At 36.3% G+C, this 13,227-nt stretch overlaps 2 protein-coding genes across 3 annotated transcripts; both read left to right on the forward strand.

The window, feature by feature from the left end:
• Nucleotides 1-1,011: 1,011 nt before the first annotated feature.
• LOC116013406 lies at nt 1,012-5,317 on the forward strand. 2 transcript variants are annotated; one of them, XR_004097240.1, is made up of 6 exons: nt 1,012-1,450; nt 1,556-2,021; nt 2,685-2,881; nt 3,185-3,434; nt 4,121-4,417; nt 4,891-5,317. XR_004097240.1 is itself a non-coding variant. In XM_031253140.1 (6 exons), the coding sequence occupies exons 2-5, from the start codon at nt 2,016-2,018 to the stop codon at nt 4,414-4,416; spliced, it is 756 nt and encodes a 251-aa protein (XP_031109000.1). In that variant the 5' UTR covers nt 1,012-1,450; nt 1,556-2,015; the 3' UTR covers nt 4,417; nt 4,891-5,317. The 2 variants fall into 2 exon arrangements, 1 of the variants encoding a protein (XP_031109000.1); XM_031253140.1 differs by having other exon boundaries at nt 3,185-3,441.
• Nucleotides 5,318-5,528: 211 nt separating this feature from the next.
• Nucleotides 5,529-9,668, forward strand: LOC116013405 (UDP-glucuronic acid decarboxylase 6-like). Its single transcript, XM_031253139.1, has 12 exons — nt 5,529-5,791; nt 7,270-7,360; nt 7,538-7,624; nt 7,743-7,830; nt 7,932-8,023; nt 8,303-8,367; nt 8,445-8,533; nt 8,625-8,702; nt 8,796-8,889; nt 8,992-9,058; nt 9,147-9,251; nt 9,333-9,668. Exons 2-12 carry the CDS (start codon nt 7,295-7,297, stop codon nt 9,513-9,515), a joined length of 1,014 nt encoding a protein of 337 aa, XP_031108999.1. The 5' UTR covers nt 5,529-5,791; nt 7,270-7,294; the 3' UTR covers nt 9,516-9,668.
• Nucleotides 9,669-13,227: the final 3,559 nt, after the last annotated feature.

Below are 13,227 nucleotides of genomic sequence, written 5' to 3' on the forward strand. Positions count from 1 at the left end.
AGATTTCTTTATGCAACACATCTAAAAAGTTTGGCTTGTAGCAACTGTTATGGTTCATTTAAAAATTAAAAGTGACTATCATTGCAGGTTTGCAGGTACAAATATGGTCATCAGTTCATGACTGACCTTATACAATATTAAGTATTGCATGGAGCTGAACACAAATGAGACAATCCCAACTAAGTTCATGAGACAGTTGGCTTGATAATTACAAGGTTTTAAGTTCAACTCTTCATAATGCATTCTTCACCTAGAATGCAACTTCAGTAGCCACTATGATCACAAATCTCCAACCACCATAATAAAACCCTCATAAGACGTTCTTCACCGCCCATAATGCACATTCGGGTAGCTGCTACGATCACAAATCTCCAACCACCACAATAAGAATTAAAAGAGAGCCCTAAGGGTAAAGAGGAAGCTAGGAGAACAAAACCTGTACTCTTTCATTGGATCTTTACAGAATACAAGGTTATTGTCAAGAAGCATGAATGGGAAAAGTCTTTTGGAAACCAAGTAGTGCTTTCTTTGAAAAAACATTCATTTGGCAAAGTGTGTTTGCCAGCATGATTGCCTCATATCTCCATCCATGAAAACCAATGCCATTAAGTAGAACACTGTAAGTATTCTCATTTGGCTGGCAGCCCTTTCCAGTCATCTCTTCTAGGACACCAATTGCCTCATCTAATCTATGAGATTTGCACAACCCAAGCAAAACGCTGTTGTAGATGTTAACCGTGGGTGGAAAACCGCAACTTTCCATAACTTCTAACAGCGCCATAGTCTCATCCACCATTGCGCATTTGCTTAATTTTTATTTTTGAGAAAGTATTGAACATATATTATAAATCCTTTCAACTTTTTTGAATTGTGCCAACAAATTATTATACGGATTGAGATTTATCTATTGTCACCAACCAAAAAATAAAAGATATATATGAAAAATTGAGGTTTATCTATGGTTACCAACCAAAAACTAAAAGATATATATGAAAATTTCGACCAAAAAATTCTTGTAATCGTGACGAGTAAAGAATGGAAAAGCGTGCATTGATTAATACGGAGTACCTTTCTTGATGAAACAAATCCCTGATTCTGTCTTCTCCAAAACCTAATGGGTGGATGAAGAATTGAAGAAGATTCATCAGTATCTTCTAGGAGGATCACAGCGATGAAACGTGGACCGGCGCGTAGGAGAAACACGTGCATTTTCCCTCCATCAACCGTCGCTTTCATCGATCAACAATCGCCTCCCCCACAAGCCAAGTATAGCAATTATATCGGAAAGGAAGCTAACGCCGCTGACTTCTCCTCTCTCCTCTTTTAAACCCTAGCAAGCATACAGCTCCCAATCAAAACGTTTTTTGTTTCACGAATCAGAAAACCGGAAGGGGAAAAAAAATCATTCAAAAGATTGCACATACGCGGCGGCTGGAGGTTGTTGGTCAAGGTAATGAATAATGATTCGAGTTTATTGTAATTCTACTGAATTTTAGTTGTTGTTGAAATAATAGAATTTCTATTTTAGCTTTTTTACGATGAATTATATGTGCAGTGATATTATGTAATGCCAATTTTTGAATGAAGTGACGGAATCCTCGACCTATAAGGATTTGTTAAGCTTTTGTTGATAAGCATTTTAATGGACGGAGAAATGGGAGACGACTCGGCTGAATCGTACTCACACCCAACACAAAGGTCGAATGCAAAGATTATGAGCAGTAAAAATAGGTTACCGAGAAGCTATTTAGTTGCTACGGCCTCTGAGCACTTCGCAGCAAAGGCTCTGAACTGTATTACATCGGTGAAGAAATGTGTGCATTCTAGTGAAGCTGTGGGTAATGTTGTTGAGTTTTTAATTACCACTGCTGCACTTGAAATTGTGAGGAGGTTCTCCAGGTCGAAGTGTCCTCTCATTTGGCAAGGTCTTCACTCTTCAGGCATTACAAGTTATATGTTATCCCCCATTTAAGTGGTTGCAGAGATGGTTTCCTTTCAAGCCTCTGGCCAAAGAAATGCGGGTTGGTTTTGCATCTAGTTTATATACCTGCCATAGTTTTTAATCTTTTTTTCTCTTTTCTTTTGGTTGTGTCCTTCCTTCTTTTTGTAGATTAAGACAGGGAACAGGGAAGTTATGCATTTATATATTCACTTAGCATTTCCATAACTACTGCTCAATAGAGTTCACCTAGTTGATGCATCTATGAATGTCAGGGCATTTATATATGTTTTTAATTTTTAATCAGGTTGCTTGGAACTGTGATGAAATTTTCTTTATCAACCTAAAGATTCATCTATTCTTGTATTTGGTTGTGTAAAAAAGAGGTTGAAATTGGATTTTGTCTAGGATTTCGATTCACAATTGAAGTGGTTGGTTGTCTATTTGTATTTTTGCAGTTAAATCCTCATTCAAGATATGTTTAATTTGTTAAAACCATATATATATATATATATATATATATATACTATATACAATAGCTAAGGCCATCAATTTCTATTCTAAATTGTTTGTCTATTGCAGAAGGTAAATTAAGAAGCTGTGCTACCAATAAGATATCCTAAATGAATATGGAGTATCTGATCTCATCGTCTGACCTTAACATGACAGTTGTGATTCATCTTTCTTGTATATGTTTTCTGTCTTTGGAACTTTCACTGTAGTAAAGTCCTGTTTATTTTGCTAGAAAATCTCTGGGCCGATGTTGTGTCTTTCAATCGCAACAGTTTTCTCCGATCACTCTTCACCAGAAGATGACCCATCATACAATTATAATGTTTCTCAAACGCCTGAATCTCCAGGACCAGATGCTTGCCAATCTGAAAGGTGGTTGCTTGACCTCCATAACAAGCTCAGAATGGAAGATATTACTCTACCAGAAAGGTGAAGGAAACTCCTGATTTGTGGAAAAGCAATTTTTACATCATTTTTTTAACTTATTTCATTTGGATACATGGGCAAATGGCTATAACCTTAAAAGATGAATGATAGGCTGTTTGTGATTTAAATATTTTTTTTGGGGTGATGTAAATAGGTTTTGTTTTCATTCAATCTTGCCAAAAATGATAGGTCATTTTATTTTTCAATACTATAAAACCATTCAGTTGGTTTTTTATGCACACACACACATGTATTTGTATATCATATCTCATCATGTTCTGCAATGCCATGGTGCTGACTTGACAGGCTTAATGATGATGAAATCCGTCGCTTTTATGCTTCTACGAAAGGTGATTTTCAAAGGACACTGTCATTGGTCAAGAAGACAGTTCAGTGGAGGCAGAGTTACACTTTTCTATCACCACAACAGTTACAGGCATGGTCTCATTTGGTCTTCTGGCATGGATATGATTTAAAGAAACGCCCTTGTCTTATCATTCGACTGGGACTTGCTTGCTCCAACCTCAGAGCCAGTGAGAGAGACTTTTTTGCAAAAGTAATTGGTAATTTTTTCTTACTAATAATTTGTACCCTAGGATGTTTGGAAAATGATGAACTGCATTGCATATTCTAAACTCAATGACTAATTTGATGTTTGTACCTGCTTGAAGCCTGCTCAATTTTTAAATATGGCAAACAAAAAAGTATTGTGTATGTTGTAAACAATGGTAATTGCTTGAAGCCTGCTCAATATTTGAGTTTGGCTGTAGTGTAGATTAGACAAAATCTGAATTTGGATGCAATTAGGTCCGGAAATTTATGTCATTAGATAAGTTTGGAGTGATATCAACTAACAATCACGCTATGTTTTCTGGAAGAAGGAAAACTAAAGGAACATCATAGTATTCAGTAGCTTTGAAGTTTGCTTAACTCATGTTTTGATTATGTGGAATGCAAGTAAAAGAGGCTTTTGCAACTTGAGTTCGAGATATCATTTAAGAAGCCCTAAGCTGGCTAAGCTTTAGGATTATCAATTATATAATGAAAGTATGAAACAGAGTTGGGATGAGAAAAATCTCTCTAGTTGTATTATTAAATCCTAGAGTAAAACAGATGCTTGGAAAATTGACTATTCAGTGTTTATTAAGCATCTTGCATGAGATCATGGTACTTTATGTATAAACTCCTCTGCTATCTGGTGTCAAATAAAATCTGTACATAAGTTATTTCTTGATTCTTCAGTTTCCCAGATAGAACATGGTGTTGTGAGCTTCATTGATGATGAGCATCCTCAGATTGTGGTGTTAATGGACTGTGAAGGATTGTCGCCTTTTGGATTCCCTGTACAGATGATGAGATCTTGTGCTACACTTCCGCAAGACCATTACCCAAACTGTCTTGGTTTGTTGATTGTTGTACGGATCTGTTGTGGGCTCGGGAATCTGGGAACGCGTCACTGGGCAATGAGTCGAAACCGAGGGTCTTGTCTTCCCTATGATTGCAGATGTAAGGCAGAAAACAAAGAAAAAGAAAGCTAAGGTGAAGAGTTTAAGAGATCTTCCTCTCTCCAATGTCATTAACACTTAGAAATTCAAATTACAACTTGATGCTTATTCAGAATTTTCCTAACCAATAAATACCTGAGGCCTAACGTAAACTTAACGTTCATTTACTTGAAACTAGGAGATTTGAAAATAACAAAATTAACAGAAAGAAAAGAATTAGGAAAAGGACTTTATAAATAGCTTAGCTGCTTGGTTTTCCTTTACGTCTGTGATACGCCTTTCCCACGAATGCGATAATATAACAAGACAAGACTGTTTAGAGGGTTCTAGGAGAAAGGGAAGGATATGTGAGAAAGAATAGCCATTAGTATGAGAATTGTAGGAGGTGTTATCTTCACATCTGCTTTTTGAATTAGGGTGTAGTCGACTTGTATCGTTCAAATGCTTATTTAACCTGTGTGGGCTAGCAAAAATTAATGTGCTTATGCAAAATTTTTATGGATGCAGGTTCTGAGCCACCATCCACGAGGCAGAAAGTAATGATCTTAGGAAGGAACTATCGAGATTATCTCTCAAACAACCTGGAGTCAGTCCCTTCCTTCCTTGGTGGGAATTGCTCATGCTCAAAATGTTCATCTCATAGCAATACAATCGAAGAAGAAATGCCTTTGGCACCTTCCACCGCACATCAAACAAATGACAACACCCCCGAAATTCATCATCATTCCCTTTCAATTATGAATCCTACGAAGAAACCGTTGGTAAAGATTATTGTCATTGGTGTAGTTATGGTGTGGATCTTATTTGCCATCATTTTGGGAACTCACTATTCAGAATGGGTACCTCCTCTCTACTGGAGAAGCCATTCATAAGCATATTCTTTATTAGGTTTCAATATTCTTCTTTATGGGCATCAGAGCAGGTTTATATTATCTACACTAACAGCTTCAAATACAACAACGTATTGGCCCCGAATATGCGGGTCCTTTAGGAATTCTTCAAGCTTTAGCAGATGAAAGCCTTCTTCCCACTTATCTCCTTGTCACTACGATGTTACGGAGTATTTGTTTGTTGGCACGACCAAACTCCTATCCAATGACACATCACCAGCAGAATATCTCTCATTAATCCCTTCAACAACTCTTGACTGATGACTCCAAGAAAAACATTTGATCGAACGACACGTCGACCTTTCCGGGCATACCCATGACCTGTCATCTACGCGGAAGATAAAAATGTAGTAAAAAAAGTAAAACTCATCAGTCAAAATCCCGAAATCTACGGTTACCCATCTTTCATCTGGATACTTCTTCTGTCTCTCTGTATATATACGCCCATTAGGTGCAACTAAAATCAATCCTTAAAATACCCAACATCTTATCACAGGTGTTCCTCGTCATCATACGCGGTAATCACTAGTTTAATTTGTTAATTGTGACTGGGTATAGGATAAAGGTTTAATCTTTGGAGGATTTTAGATTCAGATCTGCACAGTTCGTTGTGGGTCTGCTCTCTTTTTGGCTGATTTGAAGCTTTGATCACACTATACCCATTCTTGCTTTTTCTTCACTTCACGTAGCTTTGAAGATCACATCTGATTTTCAAGCATTTGTGTATGTTTGATTGGTATAACGTTCGGTGTAATAGAAAACATGTTTCTATGATTTTATGTTTGTTTTTTTACCCTGAATCTATTAGTGTTTTTTGGATTGTCTACATATACTTGCATTGTGCTTAGACCCTTTCTTCAATTATCTCTTGTTTAAATAACAGTAATTTACTTAAAATCAGGTGATGAGTTTTAAATTTTTTATTTTTTTAAAAATCAAGATTGCATTTTTCTTGGGAGCAAATTGCCATTTTGGTCCACTGACTATAGGGGTCCTGTTAATTGCAGTCCACGATTTTCAGAACTGTTAATTGCATACCACAACTTTTAGAACTGTTAATTGCATACCATAACTATTCAATTTTGGTCACTCCGGCCAAATTGCCGGCCAAATGTTGCCGGAAAATTTTAAAAGTTAAAATAACGAGGGTATTTTAGTCATTTCACATTTCTTTTCTTCTTCTCCGGCGAATTCTTCTTCTTCTCCGGCCAAGCGATGCAAACCTAGGTTTTTTTAATCAAAATTCAAACAAATTAAATCTGCCAAATGTATTTGCATGCATGGTTAAGATAGTACAGGAAGAGGAAGAATTTATACTTGGCGATGGAGAACAAATAAATAGTATTATCTGTTTCTGATAAAATATTAAATCTACCAGCTAAGAAATTTGGCAAATAAAAAATTAAATTTGAACCAGTTTTTTTTAATCTTGTTCAGCAACGAGAACAAATTAAATCTGCCAAATTTTTTATCAGAAAACATGGCGTCGGAGAAGAACATGGCAACGGCGATGTATAGTAACGAGAAGGAGGAGGTGAAAGAAGCGGCGGCGGCGAACAAGCTGAGATCGATGGAGAAGAAGAAGAATTTGCCGGAGAAGAAGAAGAATTTGCCGGAGAAGAAGAAGAATTCGCCGGAGAAGAAGAAGAATGCGTCAGAGAAGAAGAAGAATGCGTCGGAGAAGAAGAGAAAGATGTGAAATGACTAAAATACCCTCATTATTTGAACTTCCGGCGACATTTGGCAGGCAATTTGGCCGGAGTGACCAAAATTGATAAGAATTGAATAGTCATGGTATGCAATTAACAGTTTTGAAAGTCGTGGACTGCAATTAACATAACCCCTATAGTCAGTAGACCAAAATGACAATTTGCTCTTTTTCTGGTTTTTGGGAGTTAATTGAATGCTATTGTTTTCTATGCTTGATCCTTTAATTGTGTACTGAATTTGTAGTGGTTTAATGTGAATCTTATGGTATTCTGGGATTGTGTATTAGGTGTGACTTGTGAGTGATTTTATCAATGGCTTCAAATGGAACAAAACCCCCTCCAGAGCCTTCACCATTGAGAAAGGCGAAATTTTTCCAGGTTAGAATACTGTTTTTGGATATGCTGATTAGCTTGGATGAGTAGCCTAGTGGATTTTGTAGTTGGCAATTTACTTTTTGTCTTCTTTGTCTTGGAATTTTGTTGGGCGTTTTTCTGCTCTTAAGATCTGTCAGTGCCTTTATTTCTTACTTAATTTGTGCTGCATTGTAATGTTAGGCAAACATGAGGATTTTGGTTACTGGTGGTGCCGGTTTCATTGGTTCTCACCTTGTTGACAGGCTTATGCAGAATGAGAAGAATGAGGTAACTGGTTCTGGGCGGGATTTGGTTGTATGCTTAAATTAAATGCTAGTGGGCTAATGGTGATTAGAATTTAGAAGTAGCATCTTATGCTAAGATAAGGTTTTTATGTTTTGTTTAGGTGATTGTTGTGGATAACTATTTCACGGGATCAAAGGATAACCTTAAGCAGTGGATTGGCCACCTTAGATTTGAGCTTATTCGCCATGGTATGTTGCTCGTTTTGGTTTAGTTTGGTTTGGTTAGGTTGTCTCAACCTGTTTTGCACATTTACTCGATTTTTCCTATTCTATGTTCTTGTCTAACACAGATGTCACGGAGCCATTGTTGGTTGAAGTTGACCAAATTTATCATCTTGCTTGTCCTGCTTCCCCAATTTTCTACAAGTACAATCCTGTTAAGGTCAGTTAAAACTGAATTTCAGTTATTCTGTCGTGCCCGAATTGATTTCTTGTACATGAGAGTGTTGAATGCTCTCGTATTTGCCAATGCATCTATGTTAAAATTCTTAGATGTTTGAACTTACAAAGGATTGTACGATTGTACTGGAGAGAGTTAGGCTAGTGTTGACCTTTATATGTTATCTACATGTACATATTTTGTTAAACTGTATTGGAATAATAATATTACTAAAAGTTTGAATTTGCTGTCTTATTCTTTCGTTTGCATTTGAATCTGCAGACAATTAAGACAAATGTTATTGGGACTTTGAACATGTTGGGACTTGCCAAGAGAGTCGGGGCTAGGTTGGAATCGACTCGATACTTTTCTGTTTTCTGGGGATATAAATGTCATTTTCTCACCGCGTGTGTAATGCTGACAGGATTCTGCTGACATCGACCTCTGAGGTTTATGGAGATCCTCTTGTGCACCCTCAGGATGAGAGCTACTGGGACAATGTTAACCCTATTGGTAAATTAACCTCTATTTACTCGAGTTTCTTAGAGTGTATTTTAGGGATGCGTTGGTGTTAATGGAGAAAAATATTCTATTTGTGTTTCAGGAGTTAGGAACTGCTATGAGGAGGGGAAAAGAGTGGCAAAGACTTTGATGTTTGATTACCACAGGCAGCACGGAATTGGTAACTCATTTACCTTTGTATTCAAGTTGATTGATACCCGATAATAAATTGGATTCTCGTATCCTGATTTTTGTTTTCTGTACAAAACGAAAGAAATCCGTATTGCTAGAATTTTCAACACTTATGGACCTAGGATGAATATTGATGATGGTCGTGTTGTCAGCAATTTCATTGCTCAAGCAATTCGGTACTATTCAAAACCGAGCAGCAATTGCTCCTAGTCTACTCCATAGAATCCTCGTTTAGTAATACTCTTTACTTGCTTTGACATTTGCCTTGTTTTGTTTAGCAATGAGCCCTTGATTGTCCAGTTACCAGGAACACAAACTCGCAGTTTCTGCTATGTTTCTGACATGGTATATCAGTATTTTTTGAACGAGTTTATATGAAGTAGTGTTTATGAGAGTGTTTGTCCCCTCACCTCGAGCTCTTGTCATGGTGAAGGTTGATGGTCTTATCCGGCTTATGGAGGGTGAGAATACTGGGCCAATTAACATCGGGAATCCAGGTGAATTCACAATGCACGAACTTGCCGAGACTGTGAAGGAGGTAAGAATCTCAGAACTTGCTTTTTGGCTTTTAGTTTTCCCCTTTTTCTTCCTAGCTCAAAGAATCTGTGTGTTCTTGCAGATGATCAATCCGAAAGTGGAAGTTATTCAAGTGGAGAACATCCCGGATGATCCTCGCCAGAGAAAGCCCGACATCACAAAGGCGGAGGAGTTGCTTGGCTGGGAACCGAAGGTGAAATTGCGCGAAGGTATTCCTCTGATGGAGGACAATTTCCGAACCACGCTGGGAATCCCAAGGAGTTGAACTCCATTGATATGAGCCATCAGCTATCATCTATACCCCACTATGATATGTATACCCCTTAAACACAATCTGTCATGTCTAGGAAGTCTTTGTCTTCTCCAAACTTGTTGCTGTTTATTTACCATGATTGGGAGTACATTTTGCTGGTCTGAATATCTTTATGAGTTATAAATGAATATGCCATATTTGCCTAGTTGTTGAGTATTCCAATTTTCACATGATATAGAAGGAGGTAATTTCATAACAGGCAAGTTTTCTTAAAATTAACTTTGAATGTTTATATACATTACTACAGTAATGTATAGTGAAGGACAAAAACGTTTTCTCAATATTTGATGCACCTTTGATATATTGGTGTTATATATCAGGACTCACCAAAAACCTTATGCTTAAACCACTTTTTTTTACTCTTAAGTGAATATGGATGCGGGTCCCATGTATGACGTACGAATCTCTCGAAACTACTTGCATAATTTGCACGTGCACTAAAAGTAACTACTTGTGCACAAAATCAGGGCGTCGCTATATCTTAAAATAATATAAAGAGTCACTTATAATTGCCCAGCACTTTTTCCGGCGGAATTTCTTGTACCTTGTGCTTTTGCGGATGTGCTTTGCAAACAGAATGCCATATTTGCCCTTGCAGATGATCGTCCGTCCAAATTCAGACCGCTTAAATACAACTCTAACACTATTTGCATGGGCCTTCTTTGAATATTATATCCGCATGCTATGTATACATAATTTAGGATTCAATATTATATTATTAACTTGCATACCCACTCCTCCACTAAGCAAACCAACTCCACTATTTTTGGTATGTGTATTTGTTGTCATGGGGAATAAAACAAAGAAATGTGTTAGCTCAATATTAAATAGCAAACAACAAGAAAAATAAGACAAAAAATTTAAAAAAAAAATTGGAGTGGTTGAATTCTTTTTGGTTGTGGTGCTTATACTTGTTCGTTGGCAAAGGCAAAAACAAAAACAATTGGAGTAGTTGGTTTTCTTTCCCCGAAGTGACTTTGTTGAAGATCAGACAAAAACAACAAAATAAGAGTGGTTGGGTTTCATTATTTGGAAGAGTGGTTGGCTTATTCTTCATTCTGCCTAAATCAAAAGAACACAAACCATTTTGCAGCAGCTTGTAAGAACAAACATATATAAATTTATATTTATATTATATATTTATATAAAATAACATTGAAAGAAATGCCAAAAACAGTTTTAAAAACATTCAATACAAATGGCCATTGTAACAACGCCATTTCCATTCCAAAATTTTTTACGACCTTTGCTAAAACAAATTCTTACAAAACCATTGTGGAATCACGTCTACGCAAAAAAAATAAATTCTACAACGACGTTCAGGTATTTCTTTTTTTACTGATGATGAAAAGCTAAGTTCCGAATTTACAATTTCCATACTACAATAAGTGAAAACAATAATTTTGAAGGACATGAGATCTTACCAAATGATATCCATGTAATTTCCTAAACTGCTGAACTTTCATTGTTAGGCTGATATATATATATATTTTGCTATGATATGTATATTTCATCTTCGATTTACTTAACTCATAGCTTATATATATGTATGTCGCGTGATTGTTCTTCGTCGTATCATTACTTAAGCCACAAACATATATAATTATATACATCATTACTTAAGACACAAACATATATACACAATTTACAACAGATCCTGATGAATTGTTCAACTTCATGCTTTTTTAATCTCTCTTTACTTGAGCTGAAAGTTAATACATACAAGAAAAAAATAGTATTCATCTTCCTACTTGATAATTTTTTTTTTCAAAACAGGTTATTGATCATGTGATCTGTTGCTCATTTGTTTGAGTCAATTTCGATAGCCGCACTTCTCAAACTGTGAGTTAAAAATTTCACCTTTGCACACCTCTTTTAATTGTAAAAACTTATTTCTATTCTTACAAAATTATTCATATTTATATTCATTTATGCTTATTTATTTTTTATGTCGCATTTAGCCATTTAGGTGGAATTTAGTTTGCTTCTCAGCAAATATTGAGCAAGTTATCTACTACTCATTTGTTTAATAATTTAAACCCCTACAACAAACAACAATAAAGACAATTAATTGTGAAAGTTCATATATGAATTTCAATAATGCTATGATACTTGATACAAATTTAATGCACAAGTCCAAAGTTTACATATAACGTATGGAAGTTAATTCATCATTATTGATATAACAATTAGGGGTGAGCAAACGGTCGGTCGGTTACATAACCGACCGAAAAACCGAATAACCGACCGCTATTTTTGGCTCTTATAACCGACCGAAACCGACCGAGGATGGATCTAAAACCGACCGATAACCGAACGTCGGTTTTCGGTCGGTTTCGGTCGGTTACCAAAAAACCGATTTCAAACCATGTGAGTAATACTTAACACTGCCAAAGTCGAGGACTGCGGAGGCGGACGGTGAGCGAGAAGCGACTCAACGAGGCACGGAGGTACCTGCGACTGGCGATCAACGCCGCGACGGAAGAGCAGCTGAGCCGAGGGCGATGTTGTAAGGAACTAAGGACGGTGTATTTGATGGGTTTGGTTCAGACATCATCGCAACTGCAGAGAAGGCAAGGAGCAATGTTTATATTACCTAAAAAATTCTAAAGCATGCTTACACGGTACACATCCTTCAAATACCTAAAAAATTCTAAAGCATGCTTACACGGTACACATCCTTCAAATAAAGAAAACTGAGCACTACACTTTTTTCAAAAAGAAAAAGTAGGGTACACAACTTTTTAGGGTGTTTAAGTTTTTTATTTTTTAAAGTTTGCCTTGTGTAGTGTGTACATCAACTTTTCAGGGCAAGTGGTGTTTGGGAGGTGCACCTTGTGTCCTTGTACATAATTATCTCATTTATATATATATATATATACACTACTTTTTAGGATGTTAAAGTGCACTGTGTAATGTGCATATACAGTTTATGCACATGTTTTAGTGAGTTTTAGTGGTGTTTGATATGCATGTGTCGGCCGCTATTTCTTGGTTTTATTCCCCATGACAACACATACACATACAAAAATTAGTGGAGTTGGTTTGCTTAGTGGAGGAGTACCTTGTGCTTTTGCGGATGTGCTTTGCAAACAGAATGCCATATTTGCCCTTGCAGATGATCGGCCGTCTAAATTCAGACCGCTTAAATACAACTCTAACACTATTTGCATGGGCCTTCTTTGAATATTATATCCGCATGCTATGTATACATAATTTAGGATTCAATATTATATTATTAACTTGCATACCTACTCCTCCACTAAGCAAACCAAATCCACTATTTTTAGTATGTGTATTTGTTGTCATGGGGAATAAAACAAAGAAATGTGTTAGCTCAATATTAAATAGCAAACAACAAGAAAAATAAGACAAAAAATTTAAAAAAAAAATTGGAGTGGTTGAATTATTTTTGGTTGTGGTGCTTATACTTGTTCGTTGGCAAAGGCAAAAACAAAAACAATTGGAGTAGTTGGTTTTCTTTCCCCGGAGTGACTTTGTTGAAGATCAGACAAAAACAACAAAATAAGAGTAGTTGGGTTTCATTATTTGGAAGAGTGGTTGGCTTATTCTTCATTCTGCCTAAATCAAAAGAACACAAACCATTTTGCAGCAGCTTGTAAGAACAAACATATATAAATTTATATTTATATTATATATTTAT

The sequence above is a fragment of the Ipomoea triloba genome, chromosome 3 (assembly GCF_003576645.1).
Source record: "Ipomoea triloba cultivar NCNSP0323 chromosome 3, ASM357664v1".
NCBI lineage: Eukaryota > Viridiplantae > Streptophyta > Magnoliopsida > Solanales > Convolvulaceae > Ipomoea > Ipomoea triloba.

Bases quoted from the DNA above. Each gene is read 5' to 3' on its own strand.
- LOC116013406 (XM_031253140.1), top strand. The intron at 2,882-3,184 runs GTGAAGGAAACT...CTGACTTGACAG, and splicing joins GATATTACTCTACCAGAAAG to GCTTAATGATGATGAAATCC. The intron at 3,442-4,120 runs GTAATTTTTTCT...TTGATTCTTCAG, and splicing joins CTTTTTTGCAAAAGTAATTG to TTTCCCAGATAGAACATGGT.
- LOC116013405 (XM_031253139.1), top strand. From the start codon at position 7,295: ATGGCTTCAAATGGAACAAAACCCCCTCCAGAGCCTTCACCATTGAGA. The intron at 8,534-8,624 runs GTAAATTAACCT...TTTGTGTTTCAG, and splicing joins GGACAATGTTAACCCTATTG to GAGTTAGGAACTGCTATGAG. The intron at 9,059-9,146 runs GTATATCAGTAT...GTCATGGTGAAG, and splicing joins TCTGCTATGTTTCTGACATG to GTTGATGGTCTTATCCGGCT.